This window comes from Ammospiza nelsoni, chromosome 9, assembly GCF_027579445.1.
Source record: "Ammospiza nelsoni isolate bAmmNel1 chromosome 9, bAmmNel1.pri, whole genome shotgun sequence".
NCBI classification, from domain to species: domain Eukaryota; kingdom Metazoa; phylum Chordata; class Aves; order Passeriformes; family Passerellidae; genus Ammospiza; species Ammospiza nelsoni.
In genome coordinates, this window is record NC_080641.1 from 22,318,368 (window position 1) to 22,342,291 (window position 23,924).

At 42.8% G+C, this 23,924-nt stretch overlaps 1 protein-coding gene across 1 annotated transcript; it reads left to right on the top strand.

The window, feature by feature from the left end:
- Positions 1-2,179: 2,179 nt before the first annotated feature.
- On the top strand, positions 2,180-23,814 carry LOC132076930 (vitellogenin-2-like). Its single transcript, XM_059478351.1, has 35 exons — positions 2,180-2,225; positions 2,576-2,596; positions 2,771-2,922; positions 4,572-4,823; positions 4,961-5,122; positions 5,226-5,374; positions 5,797-5,947; positions 6,053-6,210; positions 6,290-6,455; positions 6,944-7,069; positions 8,062-8,280; positions 8,687-8,904; positions 9,023-9,120; positions 9,546-9,670; positions 10,278-10,379; positions 10,974-11,093; positions 11,184-11,373; positions 11,711-11,804; positions 12,609-12,794; positions 13,000-13,138; positions 13,921-14,149; positions 14,232-14,407; positions 14,615-14,941; positions 15,223-15,270; positions 15,421-15,504; positions 16,033-16,245; positions 16,338-16,480; positions 17,819-17,957; positions 18,680-18,815; positions 20,026-20,212; positions 21,448-21,539; positions 22,008-22,105; positions 22,185-22,344; positions 23,427-23,588; positions 23,702-23,814. Exons 1-35 carry the CDS (start codon positions 2,186-2,188, stop codon positions 23,812-23,814), a joined length of 5,175 nt encoding a protein of 1,724 aa, XP_059334334.1. The 5' UTR covers positions 2,180-2,185.
- Positions 23,815-23,924: the final 110 nt, after the last annotated feature.

Sequence of the window (23,924 nt, forward strand, 5' to 3'; positions counted from 1 at the left end):
GAGAGCCTGTGGAGAGCCCTCAGCAGCCTCTGCTCCTCTCTCCACTGCCACAGCTCGAGGGAAATGGGCTCAGCCAAACTGTTTGTCACCCTCACAATTTTCTTAGTTTGGGGATTTTTTTTTCTCTCTTCTTTTTAATTCAGGTCATATCCTTCTGAGAAATACTAGTGCAAAAGGGCTGTGAATATATGGGGGCAAAGACTGGGATTTGAAATTGTTATTGAGGTACTGAAGAAGTGACCCAGAAAAGGAGAGGTTTCAGTTTCATAGAGAAGTCACTAGAGACAAAGCCCTTGCCAGCGGGTTTAGGTGACCCTTGAAGCAGAAGAACAGATGTCCCTGTGGCAGCAGCATGGCTGGGATGACCAGGGATGCAGCATGTGCTGCCCAGAGGGAGGGATGGGGACAAAATTCTGCAGTGCTGGTGATTCTGGGGAGACCCTGCCCTTGCAGCTGGGTGCAGCCTGTACAGCTGCCAGTGAGGACCTTTATTGAATGCTGTTTGACCTTTATTTTGAGAAGTCACTGTTAGAGTGTGATGTTGCAGTGATATAATGTTATAATTTTGAGAATACAAGCATTGTTGCATTTAATATTGCCATCACAGCAGCTTTCTACTTGCACTGCCACTGACCTCAAGTCCTTGCTTCTTGCAAGATGTTTTTTTTTTTTTAAACCCAAACCTGTGCAGCTGCTATAGCTATGCCATAATGGCTTTTGAGCCTTGAGTACCAGTGGCCAGTAGCTGTATACTCAAACCCTTAAGTACATTTACCAAATCTCCAAAGACATGACAAAACTCTCCAGTGGATAGCTTGGCTTTCTATCATGTGCTACCAGTTTTACAAGGGAAGGGGTTAAAAAAAACAGGACCTGAATACAGAGTCAGTAAAAACACGGTGAGGGATTTGTCATGCTTCAAATTTCTTTGTTTTTTTTTTCCCTGCAGATGTGGTCTTTGATCTAGGAAAAAAATCCACTGTTTGTCAGACATTATAAATTATGTCCCAAAGGCTAATTATAAAACCCCATTAGCTAAAGAACATTACAAAAACTAAGCTGTCTTGGAGAGGAGCCGCTGGTCTGTGGATGAGAAAATGAATCCAGTCCCTCCCCACAGAGAGGTGGGCTGCAGCGGCTTTGTTCCCACCCAGAGAGGAGAAGGGTGGTGGGGAAACAGTGGCCACACGGTGCCAAGGTGAACCCCCCAGCCCTGGGCTGCCTCAGCCCTCCCTGTGCTGATTCCTGATGGAGCACTCCATGACCTGACTGCAGGGAACTGGTGGGCTTGGGAACAGAGCCAAACCTGGAGCCCAGAGCAGCCTGAGAGATCTGTGGGTTTCCCTACACAGGGAAAATGCCTTCTGATGAGAGAAGGGGGCTCCACCATGGGCTGAAGATGTTCTCTTGTTGTGGGATGTGAAGAGTTTGGGTGGCCTGCACGTTGTCCACCTTTGTTAAGCCAAGAGGTCTGATCTGTAACACCTGTCAGCCTCTCTCTGTCCCCCTTGCCAGGCAGCCCCCACCAACACCTCTCTGTGCCTAAACACACCAGTGGAAGGGCTGGCACATCAGCCCTGGAAGAGAAGGCAGGAGAGGGAAGCGTGGACATCAGCAGCATTTAGCCATGGCCCTCGTGACAATGACAGCAGGTTTGTGTCACTGGGTGAAGTCCCTGCCCCAGAGAGCAGCTCTGTGCTGACAGCCTGTCCCACCCACAGCAGGGCAGGGGTGGGCACGGTGTCACAGGAGAGCTGGCCAGGGTTTGCACAATCCTGCTGGGGCACTATCACTTAGATAAGCTGTGTGTCTTATGGTCAGGTCAGGACAACCCAGACAGAGTCAGCACAGACTGCAATAGCACCAGGTGCTCTCAGGGAGTAAGGATAATTAGTAGTTTTGTTTACATAATAAAAATTTTGGCTTTAACTATGTTTTAATACTTCTAGGTAGTTGTTTCTAAAGGTACTTTCAAGACATTCAGTTGGTGAAGTGAGAACAACAGAACTTGTGATGGTTTTGGTTCAGCAAAAATATCCATTTCCCTGACCCCAACCCCCTCTCCCTCAAAGGGTTTGTTGGGTGGTTGATAAGAAGTTGATAATTCAACAAAATTCACTGTGCCTGTTAATAATTCTTCTATAAAAGCCACAGGTTTCCCCTGTGTGCTTCAGTCACTTTTAGCATGAAGGGACTCATCCTGGCCCTGGTGCTGGCCCTCGTGGGTAAGTAGAAGCTTTACCATCACTGCCGAGCTGTGACAGCCACTGTGATCCTGAGCAAATTGCATCTCCTTGGGGCTTTTCAGGGATATTTACAACTTCATTTGCTGAAGCCCTTAAACAGCTTCAGCTGTAAACTGTTAGATTTCTGTGCTAAGCTCAGCAGCAGAGAAAAGCCAAGCAAGCAGCAGCTAGTGAGCAGGGCTGGTATGGGCTTGGTGTCCTGGGGGTGTGGGGTGAGCCCCATTTCTGGTGGTTTGCCAACCATTAGCACGCTGACTTAATGAATAATGCATTAAAGGATCTACAGAAAAGTTTTTTTTTCATTAACACTTCTCTTTCCTTCCTCACAGAGGGCCAGAAGCAGGACCTTGGTAAGTGGCTCCCTGCCATGCAGCAGCTCCCTCGCTGCCTTCCCTCATAGCCTTGCCTTGCCCGCTGCTCACCCCTGCTTTGTGGCAGTGGCAGCTTCATCTTTCTTTGCTGGGCTGTTCAAGTAACATCACAACAGTCATGGAAGTGTTTGTCTTATATTTTTTCCCTGACAGAGCCTGTTTTTCACATGGGCAAGACCTACCTGTACAGCTATGAGAGCATCATTATGCATGGGTTCCCTGACAGGAGCATGGCCACGGCAGGGCTGAGGCTGGCCAGCAAGGTGGAGATCAGCCGCGTGTCCCTCAGTGAGCACCTTCTGCAGGTAAATCACCATGGCCATGGAAGCCCTCCCACCCTCCCACTGAGATCATGCAGCTAAAGATGCTTCCTTCACTCCTCCAGGCTGGCAGAACAAGTGACAAAAATATGTAGAACTCTCACAAAAGCTGTGGGCCCTACCCACTGCTGAGATGGGCCTCCAGGCCCCAGCAGTTTCCCTGAGGCAGTGAAGATTCCCCAGCAGGGACAGAGGTGTGGACATGGGCACTGAGCTCTGCACCCTGCACACCAGGTTATGGTGGGGAGAGCTGGGGGCACTGCTGAAGGGTCTGCAGCTCATCCAGAATGCTTTGGTCACTGGCAGGGACCTACAGAGAGCACCACAGGCTTGCTCACAGCCTCCTCCTTTGCAGGAAGGAGCTGGAGCTGCTTCTCTCTGCTGCCATCAGGGTCTGGGCCCCCTGGCTAAAGCTGCCTCAGGTTCACCTCCATACAAAATATGGTTGGCAGCTCTTTAAACAAATGTCCTAACATGATTTTACTAAGGCAACACTAAGATTGGGTATGAACATGAGCATTCTAGAATGAAATGTCCATGTTTTTTAACCTGGTCCATTGCCTAAAAAAGCTCAGCACTGGAATTCAGATATCACATGAGAAAGACCCAACTGTCTCCATTATCCCCCTTTTGATATTGTTACTCATCAAAAAGATTAAACCAAACAGTTTAAAATACTGGCATGGCACAAAAGACCACAGACTAGGGACTGAGAAGACAGCACATGGAGAAAAAGCTGTGGGAGCTGCCCTTAGCACTCACCTAGGAGTTTTCTCAGTCTGTAATCCTGCACATATGTAAGTGAAACAGTGAAGGAATACCTATTGTCAAACTTTGCACAGGGCTGCCGTTGCAGGCTCTGTGTAACCTCACTGGAGTTGAGACAGGAGCCTTGAGTAGGATTTAATTTGAGAAAATGTGACAAGAGGCAAGCCACCCTTACAGTATCGATTATAAATGCCTAAAATAAAACAGAGCACTGAGCCCACACCTTTTCCCTATGCAGGAACATGTACTTTAATGCACGAGGGTGGGAGGTGTGTGTGTGAGGGACTGGATGGGTCTGTGCTTGCAGGCACACACTTCCACTAGGTAGCAGTCAAGGACTTGAGCACAGGCTTTACAGCCAGAGGAGCTCAAGGGGTGTCAGCCACTTCCAAAGGTGTGAGCTCTGCTCCCTCATCAGCTCTGCTGTGCCTTTGGTGCTCGGGGACGTGCTGGACCTGGAGCAGCAGCCAGAACAGTCCCTGTGTGCTCAGGCAGGCAGCTTGGGCAGTAATGGCTTGGCTGCCTTGCAGACTGAAGGGAGATGTCACTTGTCATCTGTGGGAAAGGAGTGAGTATCCTGCTTGTACTGATTGTTGGTAGCTGGTGTTTCACTCAGTCTACAAACTTAATCAGACTTGCTGAACTTTTGAATTCTGCTCACATAATCTTATTTTTCTGGCAGAAATCCTTCATGGAAGTTTGCATTTCCTAGGCTGAGCACAGGAGTCCAAACTGGAAATTGTTTCCTGCAATGTTAGACAAGTGACTTTTGTCTTGCCATGGAAGAGGAGTGTCCAGTTTCTGTATGATAGACTATTTCAATCTGATGGTGAAAAATATGGTTGTTCTCCTATTTTTGTTCACAGATTCGATCTCCAAAGCTGGAGGAACACAATGGCTTCTGGCCCACTGACTCCTTCACTCCGTCTTCGAGGCTCTCAGAAACCATTGCTGCCTGTCTCAGCCAGCCCTTTAAGTTTGAATACACTGAAGGAAGGGTTGGGAGTATTTTTGCCCCTGAGGACTGTCCTGTTCTGTGCACTAACCTAGCGAGAGGGGTTCTGAACATGCTGCAGATAACCATCAAAAAGACACAAAATGTGTATGAGCTACAGGAGGTTTGTTTTTTCCATTCTGATTTTACTTTTAGTCTAATTTCAAATTAAAGAGTAAGTTATACTTCCCAGACCATTTTCTTTGACCTTTTTATTGCTGTTTCAAGTGGGCATTCACTGTGTTTAACCCACACTTGCAGGCTGGGATTGAAGGCATCTGTCAAACCAGATACGTTATCCAGGACGACAGCACGAATAAACGTGCCACAGTTTCCAAAAGCAAGGACCTGACAGACTGCCAGGACAAAGCAGTGAGGAACCTGGGGATGGCCTACGTGCGGCCCTGCCCCACCTGCGCCCTGGTACGAGGGCAGGAGCCACCCCTGCACTGCTGCTCGTGGGGCTTTGGCTCCTCTGGGCTCACCAGCCCACTCCTATTTCTGAGTGGTCTCTTTGCACTTCTAGAAAGCCAGAAACATTAAGGGCACGGTGACATCCACCTACAAGATCAGGTATGACGACAGCGGGGCATCGTTGACGTCCGCTATGTCGGACCAGGTGTACCAGATCTCTCCTTTCAATGAACCCAACGGGGCAGCAGTCGTGGAGGTGAGGTAGGCACTGTGCGTGTCCTTACATTATCACAGCCAGGAGGAGATGCTTAAAACTGATTATATATTTGCTGTTGATTTGTGAGAGAACAAGAAGTGTCTGGCCTGTGGCTGCCAAGGGCCAAAACACTGTACAGCTCCTGGGATGCCCAGCCCAGGATGCCCGGGGTGTTTCAGCTGGCCTGTGCTCTACTGTTTAGGCCACCCAAAACATCTGTCCAACCTCTCAGAGACTTTAACAAGCTCTCACAAAAGCTTTTGCAGTCTATGGCTTTTCCAGATAATCCTGAGCTATGGATGAACAGGGAAGTGCCCCTCCATTTGCAGTCCTGCTGGGTAGCCCTCAGTCTGCTCCAACGCTGTGCAAGCCCTTCATGCACAGTGTGCTTGCTGTCTACTGATGCATTTCCCTCTTTCCCTTGAAGACAAGAGCTATCCCTGGTCGGCACTAAAAGGCCTCCTCTCAGTGAACCAACAGTTCAGCTGCATAAACAGGGGAGTCTTCGTTACCATTTCTCAGGAGAGCTACTCCAGATGCCAATTCCTCTATTAAGGATAAAAAATCCAGATTTACAGGTATTAGAGGCTTACTTTCATCCACTTTCACTATTTATAAGATTAACAGGTCATCACATAATTACTTTAGACATGAATATTTCCAGCTGTCTGTTTTTCCCCCAGCTAACAGAGACGCTGCGGCAATTAGTTGAGAATAATGAGAAAGGAGCCACCAAAGAAGCTATAGCCAAGTTCTTACAAGTGATACAGCTTTTTCGTGTAGCAACCCTTGATCAAATCGAGTCTTTGTGGCTGCAGTTTGTCAAGGAACTCCCCTACAGGTAACTATGGCCTTCAGCCCGGGATTCTGACCAGAGGCACACTGGGCAGTGAGGTGATGAGTGCTCCTTTCCCTGGCAGGCCCTGGTTCCTGAGTGCCATCTGTGCTGCTGGAGCCACTGACACATTCAGATTCCTGAAGCAAAAAATCCATGACAAGAAGCTGAACATCTGGGAAGAAGCAGTGACTCTCCCTCTCGCCTTCCATTTTGTTACGCCAAACATAAAGACCCTGGAAATTGCCTCAGTGAGTACAGATCATTCGTCCTTTTGTTTTCCCTCTCACTCCTTTTTAAAGGTCAATTCATAGGATTATAAGTGAAAGATACAACACATTTCCATCTAAACTTATAAAATGCAATGTAGTAACAAAAATGGGAAATGCTTCAGAAAATGTTCCCAAACACTTGTTTCCAAAAGTTTGTACTTATATTTTATATTAAACACCACAAACTATAAAAAAACTACTGTTGATTCTTTTTGCCAAATCAGAAGTTAAAAAGAAAAAAGACAAACTCAAGAAAATAATATGTAATCAGTATCTAAAGAGCATACAGCATAACTGGGGCAAATCTACTTAATTTTCTTGTAGCTGAATGTCTAGCATTCAATTTAATTCCTGAAATTATTTAGAAACAGCACAAATCAATTTTATCTATTTCTCACATCCATTTATTGATAAATACAGCTCTAATTACTAGAAACAGTAAAAAATGATACTTCTCCCTTCTGCAGAGTTTTTTGACCTGTCCCCAAATCCAGAAAGTACTGATGCATAGGATAATTGTCTACCTAGGATATGGTAGCATGGTGAATAAATACTGTGCTCACGCTTTACTGTGTCCAAATGAACTTCTTCAGGTATGTGACTCTCATTTCTTACTCATAAAAGGTGAAAAATTTTTAAAAGTGCCTTTAATTTAGCTCTCACAATGCTGACAATTAGGTAACTCACTATTTGCATGCCTCACTCAGCAATGCAAAGGCAGAATGAAACACTGAGCTGATGCCTTTGAGAGAACAGGCTGGAATAGTTCAGAATTTCAAATGTAATACTAGAAGCCCATTGTGATAATGGATCCTGTAACCAGCCTGAAACTGAGTTAAGTTGTGACAAAACTCGGATTAAAGCAAAATAATCATGATTCTATGATTCCACTTTGACATTAGGTAGAATATACTTAAAAAGACAGTGAAGTGTGAATATAAGCAAAGCTCTAGGTATGTCATAGGTTAGGGCTTCCAAGGAAGCCCTGCTACACAATTGCAGAAATATTCAGGACATTGTTCTTGGACCGTGCAGTCCCAGCTCCTTGTTCAGCAGGATCACAGCACTGAGAAGGCCTTGCTGTGTTTGACATGTGTTTCAGTCTTCCAAAATAAAGTGAAATAAAGCCACGCCACCAGAATTGTAATTCTGCTTCTCAGAACAGCAGAACTGTTCAAGTAAACTTGAAATTATTGTAGAAGTGAAAAATGCAAGTGCAATTTGGCAGGGCTGGCAGAGGTGGCCCTGGGAACAACTGAGCTTGGCATGAGCTCAGCACTGCCTTTGGACTTGCAAAAGGCTCTTTGGTGCAGGCACCCACCTGGGATTGTCTCCTACACTCAGGCTCAGGCACAATTCAAAATCAACTACAACACCGTGCAAGGAGAAAACCAAGTTTATTTGTATGGTCCATGTTTAGCGTCCTGAAAAGGATGGGATTTTCCTGGGAGAAAAGCCTGAAGAGCTCAGTTCTGGGATTTGCAGCAGTAATTGTTCTGCTTGCTATGGAAAGCACATTTTATGCACTACTACAAGATCATTGACCATTACCTGGTGAGGTTAACAGTGTCTGCTTCATTTTCAGCCACTCCATGACCTTGCTACTGAAGCCACCAGCAGAGGTGATGCCAAAGACATGTCCTTGGCCCTGAAAGCCATGGGCAATGCAGGAGAGCCAGCCAGTATCAAACGCATCCTGAAGTTTTTGCCAACGTTTTCTGCAGCTGCAGCTTCATTACCAAACAGAATTCATGTTGATGCTGTTTTGGCTTTAAGGAAAATTGCAAGAAAAGACCCTGCAAAAGTAACTGCAATTATTATTTAAACAAACATCTTAAAGGGTATGGATTGGGTTTGCTTAGTGATTCAGGAATAACCAAGCCATCAGGTAACGTTAGCAACTCTGGACGGGCTTCTCAGTTACTGGTCTTCCTCCTGCCCATGCTGTAAACTCCTGACATCATCCCATCCTTGCTGATATCCTGGGAAAGAGTGCTTTAGTCCCTGTAATGCTCATCCTAATGGCTGTTTCTCCCAGCCCTGCTCACTGTGCACCCAGCAATATCTTCACTTTTGGTGACAGCTGCCGTGCCCACATCTCTTGTTTAGGGTTCTGTTCTCCATCCTCTGCAGAGCACATATGCACTGTTCTGGAAGCACTGCTCACAGGAAGTTATGGGCTTCTCAGAGGTTCTCTCTCCCCCCTGTAGGTAAGGGAGCTCACCCTGCAGGTGTTTATGGACAGCACGCTTGCTCCCAATGTCCGAATGGTGGCTTGTGTCGTTCTCTTCGAAACCAAGCCTGCTCTTCCAACAGTAACAGCTCTGGCCACCTCGCTGCTGACAGAGCCCAGCCTGCAAGTAGCCAGTTTTGCATATTCACACATGAAGGCTTTGGCAGCAGGCAGGATCCCACAGCTCCATAAACTGTAAGTAGAGGAAGAAGTATATTTTTAGTAGAAAACTGAGATTTTTTTTTTCCATGCAGTTTTCTAAGAATTTGGTCACAGTCGACTCTCTTCATATGATTTTAATTCTCTTACTCAGATCTGCTGCCTGCAACGTTGCCATTAAACTCCTGGGCCCCAGGCTTGACAGGCTGAGCTATCGCTACAGCAAGGTCATTCAGATCAGTGACTATTCCTGTGAGTACCAGCTGCCCTGTGCACTTCCTCAGCTTAGGTAGCCAAATGCCTCTATTGTGTTCTGTGATTTTCATCCAAAATCCAATGATAAACTGTGAATTTAGTGCACTCTTGAAATAGAAAAAGCAGAAGAACTTCCTAACATGCAAAATTTCCTGTGACTCTTCCAAATCCAAATCTCTGGTATCTGCTGGGGAAAGTGGTGCTTGCACACGGATTTAGGCCTCCTTTTTCAGTCCCTGGGGTTGTGTTGACTCTGCCCTAGAATAAAGTCCTCCTCTTGAGGTTGCAAGCTTGAGGACCTATGGGACTGAACCCTGACAGAGCCCCTTGTGATCTTGATCCCCCAGCACATAGCTGAGGTGGCTTATGTGCACCAGAACCTTGGAGACCCTAATTTCTGCTGTGCTTTATTCCTGTAACAGTTCAGTATCAGGCTGGTGCCATTTGGAGGGTCTATCTAATGAACAGTCCCAGCACCATGTTTCCATCTGACATAATCACAAAAGTAAGAGGCTATTATGCAAACACTGCAATGGATATTATCGAGGTAAGTATTGCATTAAGGCAGCCAGCTTTTGGACTGTGATGTAGTGTTTAACTCCAGTTCTGGCTGTGAGGACGGACGTGGAAGGGAAAATTTAGATAATGATTATGATTTTACTTCTTTTATTTGGGCTTCTTGACACACACATTCATCAATGAACACATCCAGTATAGGCATGTAAGTCTAGGAGTGGAGGAAAGCTTATGCAGCAGAACATCCATCTGCCCACCTAAAGTCACATGGGATCCAGGGTATTTTGCATAAGTACAGGGAAATTAAATTTCAGCCAGCAGCACAGCCAGGGCAGCACAAAGCTTCATGTAACAGCATGCAGGAATTCACACAGCTTCTTGAGCAAGCTTTGTAGCCTGGGCTGAGTTCTGCCCTACCCTAAAATTATCCCTGCTGACTAATTTAAGGCTGGCTGGCTCAGCACGTCCTCAGCATCTGCAGCCATAGCCTGCAGCCACCCACCAGGTACACATGTCCTTATAATGCAATGGCTTAATGAAACAAGTATTTCATGTGGCCTCAGTGAGTTAATCCCAGGCACATGAGTTTTCCTGAGCTCTCTTGTACTGGGGCTGTGCTGCCTGACTCTTTCCTACAGGTGGCTTTCCGGTCACAAGGCCTCACCAAGCTCCTGAGGAAGCAGAACATTCCCTTTGCTGACTATGACACGTACAAGACCCTGAAGGAGCTGGGTAAATCGGTATGTCTGGGCACCTTTCTGACCTGTCTGCATCAGACAGCTCCTCACAGCACCAGGGTTGCATCACTCACCCACTGAGCCATCCCTTTGATGTTTCTGGAAGAAAGGAGTCCGTCATCCTGCCCAGTCATGGAAAGCTGCACTTACATTGTACTTACTCTCTCAACAGATGCCACCTTTTCGCTCAACATGTGTTAGCTCTTAATGTATAGAACAAAAGATGAGGCTGCTGCTGAGAGCCAAAATGTTTTAAAGTGTATGTTAGAACACACTAAGTGGTTGTTCTTCTATTTTGAAATTATAATTGAATAAGGTTTTTCCTTCATGACTCCTTGGGTGTCACCTACTACTTACAGCAGCAGAAATTACCTTGCCCTTACCTCATCCTTACATGGGGAAACTCTTTCTGAAATCAGCTATGCAATTAAGAAAGGCCACATTTGTTCAGACCCATAACATGCCTATTGGGTTTTTGGCTAAGGAACCACAGTTCTCATCCTTCAGATGGGATCTACTCTTTGTTAATACATTGCTTCACTTTAAATGATATTTTCTGCTCCTTCCCTTTCTCCCCATGTCTCCTAAACACCACAGTTTCTGGGATGGAAAGAACTGCCGCCAGAAGACCCCCTGGTATCTGCTTACATCAAAGTATTTGGTCAAGAGATTGCCTTTGCTGACATTGACAAAGAGGCCATTCAACAGACTATGATGGTACTGACAAGGCTGTTGACTTTTTGTCTGCAATTCTGAATAACTTCCCTTCCGTGTCTCCTCTTACCTAACCTATTTCTCTGTTTCCAGAGTCTAACTGGATCATCAGACTGGCAGCCAGTAGTGAAAAAAGTGGTGGAGGAGGTCCAGAGAGGCATTTCAGGGCGATGGACCCTGCCAGTGCTGGTGGCTGAGATGAGGCACATCGTCCCCACCGTCACTGGGCTGCCCCTGGAGCTCGGGCTGTGCGGGGCCACAGTGGCCCAGGCTGCAGCTGATGGTGAGTGTGGGAAGCCAAACTGAGCAGGTTCCACACACAACTGTGGGTCCAATCCCTCTGCTCAAACTGAATCCTCTATAATCTTGAAAGATACCCCAGTAATGTTGAAACCTTAGTGACCATTTGCCTCCAAAGCGTTTGAGAAGTAATTAGGATATTTCACTTGAGATATATTTGTATAACTCTGGTTTGGTATTAGCAACCTTTAAATAACCATGTAAAGTATTTCAAAAAGTAAAAGCACTGCTCTTGCCTTAACTATTATGCTTACTGAAAGTATTTTTTCCCCAGAATTTATTGTTTCTCTGTTCATATAATTTTTGTCTGTCTTTTTCAGTGGATGTAAAGTTATCACCCCCAGTATCTGACAATTTTAAACCCTCACAGTTGTGGGAATCCAAGACGGATATTCATGCTGACATCAGGCCAAAGTAAATATTACATATATATTCACATACACACACAAACATTAATATTTATAGTTATAGTTATATCTGACATAGATATGTCGTGACACAGATATATGTCAGTCACATCTGACATAGATATGTATAGCTATGTGTAGCTATACAGGAATCTTACTTGTCCCAGATTTTGGACAAATCTGCTAGTCTAGAGAAAGTAACACAATCCCCCGATGCTTTACAACCCTGCAAATCCAGCAACGTGCATAGTATCCCACAAGATACTGTGCTATTCTGCCACTGCAAGAAATGCTTGCATTTGTACCTGTTCAATGACTAAAGATACTAAGATGTGAAAATACATTATCTTATGTATCAAGTTTTTTACAATTTCAGCATAGAATGGCATCATCACCTGGCATAAGCCAGAAGAATTTGAGGGAGCAAGGAGAAATGCTTCTGGATCTGCAAAAACAACAGTACTAATAATGATAATAGTAACAATGATGATAATAATTGGAGTGATAATATTATAAAAATAGGCAGAATCTGAAGCTATGAGATTCTGGAGTTAGCTTGTCCTCAAGCAATGACAATGACAATACCAGTGACAATGCAGTCAGAAGGTTCGTGTTAGCTTTGTTTTTCAGACAAACCACGTTTTCCAGTGGCATATTAGCTTTTTTCTTATCCGGTTGTGATAAATCTCTTCATCCATCTGTAGTGGGTCTTACAATAAAAGAACAGCATGAAAATGTACTTTTGCATTTCAAAGTTAAATTTTTGCATATTGATATATAATTATGCCTGGTTTTATTTCCAATTTTTCAGAGCATATTTTCATATGATTGCAATGATGGGGATTAATACACAGTACTTTCAGAGTGGTTTTGAATATCATGCAGAGTTCAGTGCCAACACTACAATGAAATTTGATGCCAGGATAAATATGAAAGAGAAAAATTTGAAGATTGAAACCCTTCCCTGCCATCAAGAGGTTGAGCTCGCAGCTGCGAGGTACAGGAGAGCTTTTTTCATTTTGCTTGCTCTGTGTTACTGATTTTGAGTTCCCTGTTATAAAATAACAAGTATACAACTACTTGTTAAGGTCTGCCATACCTCAGCAGTCAAACAAAGCTTTGTAATGTCTTTTTTGCACCAGGAAAGATGGGTAGAGTGAAATCAGAAGGTGTTATTTGTGTGCCATTTATCACCTCCACAGGAGTGAAGTTTATGCTATTTCAAGGAACATGGAAGAGGTAGATTCTGAAAAGAAATCCCAGATTTTCCCCAAAGGAGAAATACCAAGTATCTCTGACCAGGAGTCAACAGAAGGATCATCAAAACCTGGTGGCTGGAAGGTAAGGAGGCCTCTTGCCACCTGTACTGCAGACAGGCAGAGAGCAGCGAGCTCCCCTGAAGGGCTGGGCACCCCTGACATGGGAGCTGGCCAACCAGATCACAAACACAGGAATGGTGAAATTCAACAGGGGCCTGATACTTCCCACACCAAGCCTAAAACCCAATGGGTTCATTACATGATCCTTCACAGACCACTGACTTTCTTCACTGCATGCAGGCAGGGCTGCTTCGACAGCATGTCTTCCTATTTCTTTACAGTCATGGGAAGGTGTCTGAAATTCACATCCTCTGTACAATATCTCTTTTTTAAAATTATTTTTTCCTGAATCAGACTAATGTGAAAAATATGGTTCTTGGGCAGGATATAGATTTTTCTTCACAAATCCTGAGATAACTCTTAGTGGGTTGCAGGAGCACATTCTGTCATGTGCTCTTCAGAAGTTGGCATGGTAAGGCTGCACTGGCTTCCAGCAGGAGGACCAGAAGCCTGAAAGGGATGCAGAGGGACTGCCCCTGCAAAGAGCCCTGCAGGTTCTCACTGGAAGTGTGTTCGTGAAGCACTGCCTGAGAAAGGGTGGGCAGGAGAGATGTCCTCTTCCACAGAGCATTTTGGAGGAAACCCCATTGCTTTCAGTGCCTGGATCTCTAATTCTAAGCATTGCTTCCTTCTTTAAGCAGGACTGTCAGCATTCTCTTCATTAACTGGAGGGATTATTTTAAGAGCTGGGACAATTTTATTTTTTTATGGAAAATTAATATGCCTTATTTTTGTTTAATACAGCAAAGCAGCATGCCTAATGTGATATCCAAAGGATACCAGAAAGGTCCAGAAGAGATACGTCACAACAATGCAGGAAGAAGATTTCACATACGCAGGTTCTGTAAAAAATTTGAAAGTTTGGGATGTTCTACTTGTCTCAGCCTTAAATCACAAAATTCAGCTTCCTTAAGAAATACCTATCTGCATGAATTATATGAAGAATTTGAAGCCAAAATAATTTTAAAGCCAGGTAAAATCATAAAAACAAGTTTTTCTGACAGTCACTGTAGATAATGCTCAAGCAGCAAACCCTGGAATGCTTTTGCCTTTAGTTCGTACAGATGCTGACATTGACAAAATACAGCTGGAGGTTCAAGCAGGACCCAAAGCAGCTTCAAAAATAATTGAGGTATCAAGCTCAGGATCAAAGGAAGAGGGAGAGGCAGCTCCATACGAAGACATTCAAGCTAAACTGAAGAAGATTCTAGGCATTGAAGAGGTGCTCATGGTAAGAGACTTTGAGCATCAGGGAGGGAAATATTTCCTATAATGAAGCCAAGGGTTTCCATTGTGGGAAACTGGCATGGCAAAGCAAGGAGCTGGGCTGGGAGGAATTCTATTTCCTTGAAAGCCTGTGGTGAGCATCTTATCTGACAGCCAGGGAAATGTAACAGAACAAGCAATGAATTCATAATGCTTTCAACTGTTTTTGGAGGCTGCAAATAAGACACGGCGCCGCACAAAACGGATTAACCGAGAGTACAACACTGAACACACAGGCCTGTGGGCAGAGCCCAGCACACCCCACCTCTCCAGCTCATCCTCCTCCTCTGCTGCTTCCTCTGCTGATGGCAGAGAGCCTGGAGATCATCACAGGAAGGATGAGAGAAGGCAGTCTGGGCAGAAGCGTGGCAGCAGGAGCGGCAGCAGGAGCAGCAGTGGGAGCTCTGCTGGCAGCACAGCATGCAGCAGCAGCAGCAGCCAGGAGGACCACTCTGGGGACAGGCACTGCAGTGGGGACAGGGAATATTCCAACCAACAGGTAATTCACTCTGGCTGGACCCTTTATATTTCTTATAGTGACTGCTTTTGTACATCAGAAAATTGAGCTCATAGACTGTGGACAAAAGAAAGAGTAACCCTGGTTCTCTGAAGCATTTCAGATCAGAATTTTGACATTTCAGAATTTTTCACCATAAAATGCTTAAAAAATGTAATTTTCTGCCTTTTTTTTTCCATACTCAGAACTGAAATTTTTAATGCATTTTTCAAAAATTAGTTCTTTATTTTCCCTTGGATCTTACATACTATCTATTTTCACAGGCAAACCCACCTGTTTACCAGCTTTTGTTTAAGCCAGCGGATGAACAGGTACATCTACTGCATGCAGCATGTACAACTAGTCTTGCTGTCTTTCTGCAATTAGATCCTAGTTCTCTGGGAGTGAAAATATGATAAATTGATTCTGCAACACCTTCCAGTGGTAGGCACCTGCTTCAAGGTGATTCTTTCTTTTTGCAGGACACAGGAGGGGAAATCCTGAACATCAGCATCAGCTCTTCTTCCTCAGCTAGTGATGAAGATTTCTCCAGAGCCATATCTCAGGTGAATGTCTTAATCTGCAAGAAACCCAAACATTTACTTTGCATTTCCAGTTTTTGTATATTTGTAACAGATAGGAAAATTACAGTGATTTAGCATAAAAGGTATATAGAAAGAAATTGAACTGTTTCTTATTTTATAAAGGTGAGCACGTTGGATAATCACTGACTGTAATTTAATATTCATTTAATACAGGTTACTTTTTTGAATGAAACCGGAATGTATTGCTGTATATGTTGAAATTTGTCTTGATCAGCAAATAATTCACTATAAAAACCAGAACACTTTAGAAGTGCTGACCTGCTGGATCAGAAGCTGGTTTCAGGGATATTTTCCTTGTGTATCTTTCTATAAAAGTTTAGGAGTTGACTCTGCCACTCTTTTGTTCATTAGGCATTGAAACTACAAAAAAATTTACAAAAAAATTCCCATCATAGTCTTAGTTGCATTGGTCATGCCAGTGGTTTTACTATGGTAATTCTAATGCCTTCTTTGTGTCTTTGGTCTCTGTTTCCTCTCTACTCACCAAAGCCTGAATTCCTGGGAGACAGAAAGCCACCAATACTGGCTGCAGTTCTTCGTGCCATCTACAGAAACAAGCAGCCAACAGGATTTCAGCTTGTCCTGTACACTGACACACAGCCCAAGAGGTGGAGAATACAGATGTTTGGTTCAAGCATCACAGGACCAAGCCGATGGAAACTCTGTGCTGATGCTTCAGTAATAAATTACCGAAAAATATCAGTAAGTTTAAAATATCAATCGGCCCAAATTTAAATGAAACATAATGATCTTGCTATGTTTTATGTAAAAATTTATTTATTTTCTTTTACTAGGGCTCTCTTAAATGGGGTAAAAATTGCCAGGACTACCAGATTGCTACTCAGATTGCAACAGGGCAATTTGCTGCTTACCCAGCTATGCAGATGAAGCTGGAGTGGCTAAAAGTGCCTTCAATAATCCGAACTACTGCAAGATGGTGAGATTTCACTTTAGTCTTTGAAAAATATATCTCAGTGCTCCAAATAATTGCAGGTTCAGTTCTGCAATTTCCAAGCTAGAAAAAAATCCCTTCAATCAGTAGGATTTCATAAAATCAGATTACAAATGTTTGCTTTCTCTGTATTCATTCCCTCAAAGCATAATTACTGCATTTTTGTATGCAAGAAAACCACAAGGGATGATGGGATTTTACCTAATCTATTGCAGACTTGTAATTTTAAGTGCCTGAATTAGGAGATGGCTCTTGTCATGCTTCCTGATTCATGGAGGCTCAGAGCAGAAGCCTGACCGTGGGTCTCTGATGAAATCAGTCTCTTACTTAATTTCCTAATGCAGACACTTGCCTCTGGCTTCTAAAGCAGGCGATACAAATACTTCTCATAAAACTTATGCACATTAAATAACAAATATTTTATGACAGTTAATGTAAGAAAACTGAAAACTGTACATTCTGGGGTCCATTCATGTGTTTCACCTTTTTAATGAAATATCTGTTGCATTCATTCATTGTATCCCTCCATGCATCTGCCTGCAATAACATATAGATACACATTGAGGCCTCTTTTCTTGCATAGTGCTACTAAAATACAGTCATGTACAGCAACTCGGTTAACTAAATACACTTACAACACAAGTTTTCACATTAAAGGCATACAGGTGATTTGATTTAAAGTCTCCTGAAGAAGGTAGCTTTTTACATTAGATTGAATTACCTAAAGCTGTTATCTACTCTTATTAGAGGAGATTAAACCATCCAATTGACAATACTGGAGCAAAGCCACAGAACTAACCTTTTCTTTTCTGCTCAGAGATTAAGCCATTTTATAAAGGAACATTTTCTGTATTTCTCTATTTCAGTCCCAAGCTTATTTGGAAACTCATTCATAGAGATCCTTCCATCAGCTTGTTGAAAGCCTTAGTGGGCAAAGGATCCTTGCCTAAAGTTACCACTACATGACTGACCTACTAAAGTGAAATACTAATTTAGCATATTTTTAGCATGTTAGTATTTGGTGGCTTATGTAATTGATGCCTATTTTCAAGTCTGAATGTGGTTAAAACAAATTTGCCACACTTTTCTTCTCATATTACTCTCCCATCCAGAGTCTTTTGTACCAATTTTATACCAATTAAAAAATAAAATTGCTGCCTCTCCTTCAATATAAACATCATGTATCACCAAACCCTGATGCAAAACATGCCCTGATGCCAACACATATGCATATTACTTTACGGAGGTATTTTAGTGTGAACAAATAATAATAATTTCTTTCAAAGACAATTCATTTTAATAACTTCCTTTTTTTTCCCCCAGGTTTTACTCATTTCTCCCAGGAGCTGCCTATTTGCTTGGGTTTTCCCAAAGGCAACAGCTTAGTCCCTCTCACCAGGCAACCTTGGTTATGGCTTTGACATCTCCAAGAACCTGTGATGTTGTCTTTAAGTTGCCAGAGGTAACAATTTCCATCATCTTTTATCCTGAAGCAATCAATACCTAGGAAATGGATTATTAAGGGGTTTTTAACCTGCTGATTAAAAAAAAAAAAACAAAACTATAAAGAAGCTGCCTTCAGAAGACATTATATTCATGCAGTTGGTTTTAGTATGAAAATATCTTACAACATATTTGTCTTTTGCATGTATGCTTATTTCATTTGCTTACAAGCATATGAAATAAACAGGTTAGAAAATAATCATCATGATTGACAGCAAGTTAAAAAATAACTTATGAAAAAGCCCACTCCTCCCAAAATCTTAAGAAAGATGACAGGTGTTCCTGTGTTCTGGAAAAGACAGCAAAACCAGGCTGTTGAGACAGCCAAACAGCAGCACTTGATGTACAGGCAGAAAGAATGTGTGTATCTCAGGTGAGCAAACTGTTCAGCCTGAGAACAAATGTGATGTACAGGTACCCAAAAAGCTGCAAATTGGTGACTATCCAAATTCATTTCTAGCACTGCTGTTCCACTGGTTGAAGATGTGTCACACTGTACAACTCTTTCATGCTGTAGACAGAGGACTTGATTTCTTTTTCTCTCTGACAGAAATCCAGATGTTAATTTAGATTTCAGTCAGCACAGTTGTCTTGGAAAATTAGAGGAAAATGCTACCTCATCTCTATACTGTACTTTGCATTTTCATTCCCATTCATGCTTGTTTCCTGCCTGATTTTCAGCTCACAATTTACGACACAGCCATCAGTCTGCCCCTGCCAGTCCCTTCACATCCGGGCACAGCCATCTCAGCATCACCATCCTCTGGCTGGAAGGGCTTTTCCCAAGCAACACTTTCACTCATTGAAAGTCTTAAAGGTCAGCAAGTAACTATCTGCACAGCCATTGACTGACTCTGTAAATTTTGTAAACATGATTTACACTTTTGATGTAAGTTTTTTTACTTATCTATTCGCTTAAAAATCAGTTGGATGTCAGATAAAAACAAAACATCTCTATGAAAATCTGTGAAGCAGCAAAGATATAAAGAAATGGAGACATACTAGGAAGATTAAACATTCAGTTCCATGCCAAATAATACTTTCAAATACTTCCATTCCCAAATGCATCCATTTCAGCTTCACTGCAAAAATTGTTTGTGATGAAAATACAAAATGAAATCTGTGAGAGGAACATCTAAGTGACCGCTGATTTAGGGTGCTCTGCTTGATTAGCACTGTTATGTTGAAGCTGAAACAGCTCCAAAAGTGTATTCATTAATTTCAAATCCTGCACTTTGAGTTTGAAGGGATTATTGTTTTATTAATGCTGTATTAACAGCTAATCACATTATACTTACTTAGGGTAAGTTTTAAAATGAAAAGCTTTATGTAATCCTGCAATAAGGAGTCACATTTTGCATGGAATCAGTGGGATAATATCATACCATGCATATTTATAAGGTGTCCTTGTCCATAGCAAGGGGATTGGAATTAGATGATCTTTAAAGTTCCTTCTAGTCTGAGCCATTCTATGGTATTTCTTAGGTAAACACCAGAACTAATCTGTATTAACTACAATTGTTGCAAAATAGTTTCTAGTCAGGGCTGGTAGGATTTCCCACAAAATGCCATCACAGTGAAAAAGACAAAAATGTAGTATGGTATTTTTTCCTTCCCAACTTCTATTTCTAATCCTGGTTATGACTCCATAAAGGTATCTGCATTTCAGTAAACTTTCTATAGTGGTAATGGTATGTGAATTGTTATCAACCCTTGTGAAATTCTTTTGATTACAACAAAGTTAGAAAAGCCAAAATGCCACAAACTGAGAGTTGCACCAGCTGTGAGCACAATTTATCTCACACAATGCCTGAATCACAGGGGTGTTGTCCTGCTGCCTGGGGACTGGAAAAGTTTTACTTTTAAATTACTAAAAATCTAAAATTTCATCTGACAGAATTAATTCATTTCTACATCAGAACATGCAGAATCAGATGATTTTTTTTTCCTTTAATTACAAAACTAGAATAAAATATCTGTCTCATATAAATTATAAAATGCTTACTTTTTACTGTTTTTTTTTCCAGGTCATTGTACAGTTTTCCAAAATAAGATCACAACTTTCAATGGTGTTGAATTTAACTATTCAATGCCTGTAAAGTGCTACCATGTCTTGGTGCAGGACTGTAGTCCAGAGCTTAAATTCCTGGTGATGGTGAAAAGACTTGAAGAGGCTGCTGACCTTATAGCAGTAAATGTTAGAGTTGCCAGCCAGTAAGTAATTGAAAACTTAATAAAAAATAGATGCCAAGCTGAATATGCTATAAATGAAGATCAGATTGGCAGGGCAGCATTAGATTCATGCAGAAAGTACCGATGTCAATGGAAAGATATCTAGGAGTGTCACTGAAATTTGGGACTTTGTCTTTTAAAAGTGCTTCTGAGATATATCTGAGGTTCATAGCAACCTCAAGGCTTTAATGCCACAAATTCTTCATTAATTTGTTAGAACTTAACCATCTCATTTCAGTACTTAGTAGTTAGGCAGACACATAAATTGTAATCATTAGTCTGGCCTTCTACACTAAGCTAATAATTAGAACAAATTAGAACCCACAGTCATTACACAGAGTTGCTGAAAAGTGGACATAGCTAAAAAGGGCATTACTTATCCCCGATTAGAGGCACTCTCTTAGGACATCTCTCAGTTGGTACATAATATTCTAATCTATTTGAAATTCATTTAAGATACACTTTGTTTCAGCCTGGAGCAATCACCCCTAAATTGTATGGGATTATGCATACTAAAATCATTGCAGGGAGTGTTCTTCAAAGCACATAAATAGACTTTGATCTGTAAGGTTTCATTACAAGTAATTGTTTATTTCTGAAAAATGTGTGCCTAACTGTGCCATAGTGTTAGAGAAACAGAGGGAATCCAGTATTCCCTGCGCCTGTTTTATGGAAGAACACAAAGAAGCTTGTTTTATAGACTGTATCTTTTGTAGATAAAGACATTCCTCATCACTGAATCATTCCTGATTGTTTCATGCAATTGTATGGATGTGCTTTTGATGTGCTTGAGCTTCATATTTCTTCTATTAGAGCAAACACTGCTCTGAAGAAAATACTACAATACACAGCCTGTTCAGGCTGTAAGAGAACTGCCCTAGGAAACCCAATCTTCCTTTGAAATGTAAAGCACCTTCCATTTATGTGAAGGTAATAGCAATTGGGTGGCTCTGCAGCAAGGCTCCCGCAGCCTGGTGTCTCCCTGCCTGTGCCATGGCCATGAGCAGCCCCCCAGAGATGGGTACAGCCAGGGGAGGGGCACTGGGAGCCCTCCTGCTGGCACACTCACCTGGGCCCCCCAGCCTTCCCCCTAAAGGGCAGATTCATGCCAGGATGATACGAGCATCCTGCAGTGATGGTTCTGCCAGAACAGCAAATTATAAGCTGAGTAGGGCAAAGGAAAAGCATTTGTTTACGCTAATTTCCTTTATTTAAAGTGAGATTGACATGTATGTTTCCAATGGACTCATCCAGTTGAAGATTAATGGTGTCCAAGCCCCAAAAGATTTTCCATACACATCTAATACTGGTAAGAGACTCATCTTTAGATTTTGTTTAATCTTTGATGAAGGAGAGGACATGATCCTGCAGACACATCACAAGATAAAAGAGTTAGGACACTAATTTGAGAAAGAGTTAGGAGACTTTAACATGCCTTCATGCAAGATTTTCTCATGGGTGGCAAGAAAGAGGAGCAAAGAATGGGATGCTGGTCCTGTGCATCTTTGCACAGACCGAAAATGCAGGCCTGCAGTATGTTTTGCTGATTCCAGAGACCCACAGAATAGGCATTAGATGACCTCTGTCACAGCCACCCCTGTGAGCGGCTTCAGCTCTTCCCAGGGCAGGGAGCAGTAGTCTTCTTACTTCCCACCATCTCTTTTGGGATTCTGTAGAGTGTGCACTATGTCCCCAGGAAATTAACAAAAGGTTCAGGGTGGATCCTAAAACAGTAACTTCATTTTAGGAAAGATCACATTGCTCTTTTCTGTTGCAGCTGCAAGCATGCTGCTCAGCAGTGAAAAGAAAGGACTGACACTAAAGGCCCCAGATTATGGCATAGATAAAATATACTATGATGGGCACAGACTTGAGGTAATTTTTAAGTTACTTTCAGTGGGTTTAGTTTTAGAAGAAAAGCATTTACATGCAACTTTTCTGTATTTCCACAAAGATTCAAGTTGCTTTCTGGATGGCTGGAAAAACATGTGGCATTTGTGGAAAATATGATGCTGAGATAGAAAGAGAATATCAAACACCCAGTGGATATTTAGCTAAAGATGCTGTGAGTTTTGGTCACTCTTGGATTGTCTCAGAAGACCCCTGTACTGGAGGTACTAAGATCCCAACATATATTAATGTAATTGCCTTCATATAATTAATCAGTCAATCAATCAATCACATGAATACTTGGTTTCTATTAATTGTAGCACAGTCATCTCATTTTTTGCTAATTTTGTGATTAGTGGCCACAGACAAAATGAAGAAAAAAAATCTGTTTTTCCTGAGTTTGGTAGTTCACTGCAAGTTCTAGTTTTGTTGGGCTTTTATATCAACATCTTATGCACTGTATAGTTACCTGGAGTTTGTGTGTTCAACTTAAAACTCTCTAAGTTGATAATTTAGTATGAAAAGGAGGAAGTTTGACTGTTGACAAAAATAATTTTATGTTATTTTCAGCAGTTTCATTCTTTATTTTAATTCTGTTATTTACAGACTTTTAGTTTAGATTTAAAATATCATATCTAGCCCTGACTATCAAACTTAGAGGGCATTTGAGGTGGGAAAAACTTGGTTTAATTTCCTCAGGCTGAAGATTAACACAGTCTGAAAACTTCAGCCTGGGAATGACTGATTGTTCTTGCCATCCAGGTCCTACATAAAAACATTAATGTGTTGGTTACATTAGGGTGCACCACACATTTTGTGTGGAACACAACCCTGTGGGCATGTGTTGGCCTTTCTGTAATGTTTTCTTAGATCAAGCTTCTCTGGGGTGGCTGGATTATAGACTTAAGGACTAAGCTACTCAGCCACGGCAAAGCAGGTGTGGTGCTGCTCACAGTACAGAGAGGATATGCCTGGGAGCCACTGCTGCTCCAAAATGAAGTGCTGTCTCAGTTTCAGTAAAGTTGAGTGTCAGCTGACCAAGGTTTTCACATGTATCTTTTCGGATTTGGACATCAGTGTCCCACCCAGGTCCCATCTCTGTCCTTGCAACTGTGCTCCACGTGCCTCATTTTCTCACAGCCTGAGCCTTTGACAAAAAATTTATTCACTTCAACCTGATTAACTTCATCTAGCTGTGTCACACTGTTCATCCATTGGTCTTAGTGTTTGCCAGTTCTACAAATTAACTACTGAAAGCTATTTGTCTAAACTCTGTGCATGCTTTAAGAGGGTTCATGTTTTGTAGCTTGTAAACTGCAGCACAAACTTGTCAAAAGTGAGAAGCCACTTTCATTTGAGAAGGCAGCAGAAAAATGTTTCTCCGTGGAGCCAGTCCTTCGCTGTGTGAAAGGCTGCTCAGCCACCCAGTCTGTTTCCGTGTCCGTGGGCTTCCACTGCGTTCCAGCCGGTGAGTCTGGTGAGCTGTGCACGCCACGCTGCGTCACCGGGGTTCTGTGAAAATCCGCACTGACACAGGAGCGCCCCGATGTAAAACCAACCCCGCTCTCCTTTCTCCTCCAGACTCCGCTCTCAGCTTGGACGGGCAGCTTCGGCTGGACCAGAAATCCGAGGATGTCGTGAGCTCGGTGTCCGCTCACACGGCGTGTTCGTGCCAGCAGCAGTGCCCGGCCTGAGCCCCGCTCCGGCCCCGCTCAGCTCGGGCGGCGGGGATCGGCCCCGTGTCCTCGGGGAGGCCGCTCTGCTCTGCTTCTTCTCCCGGGGATCCTGGAAACAACCCGGGCAC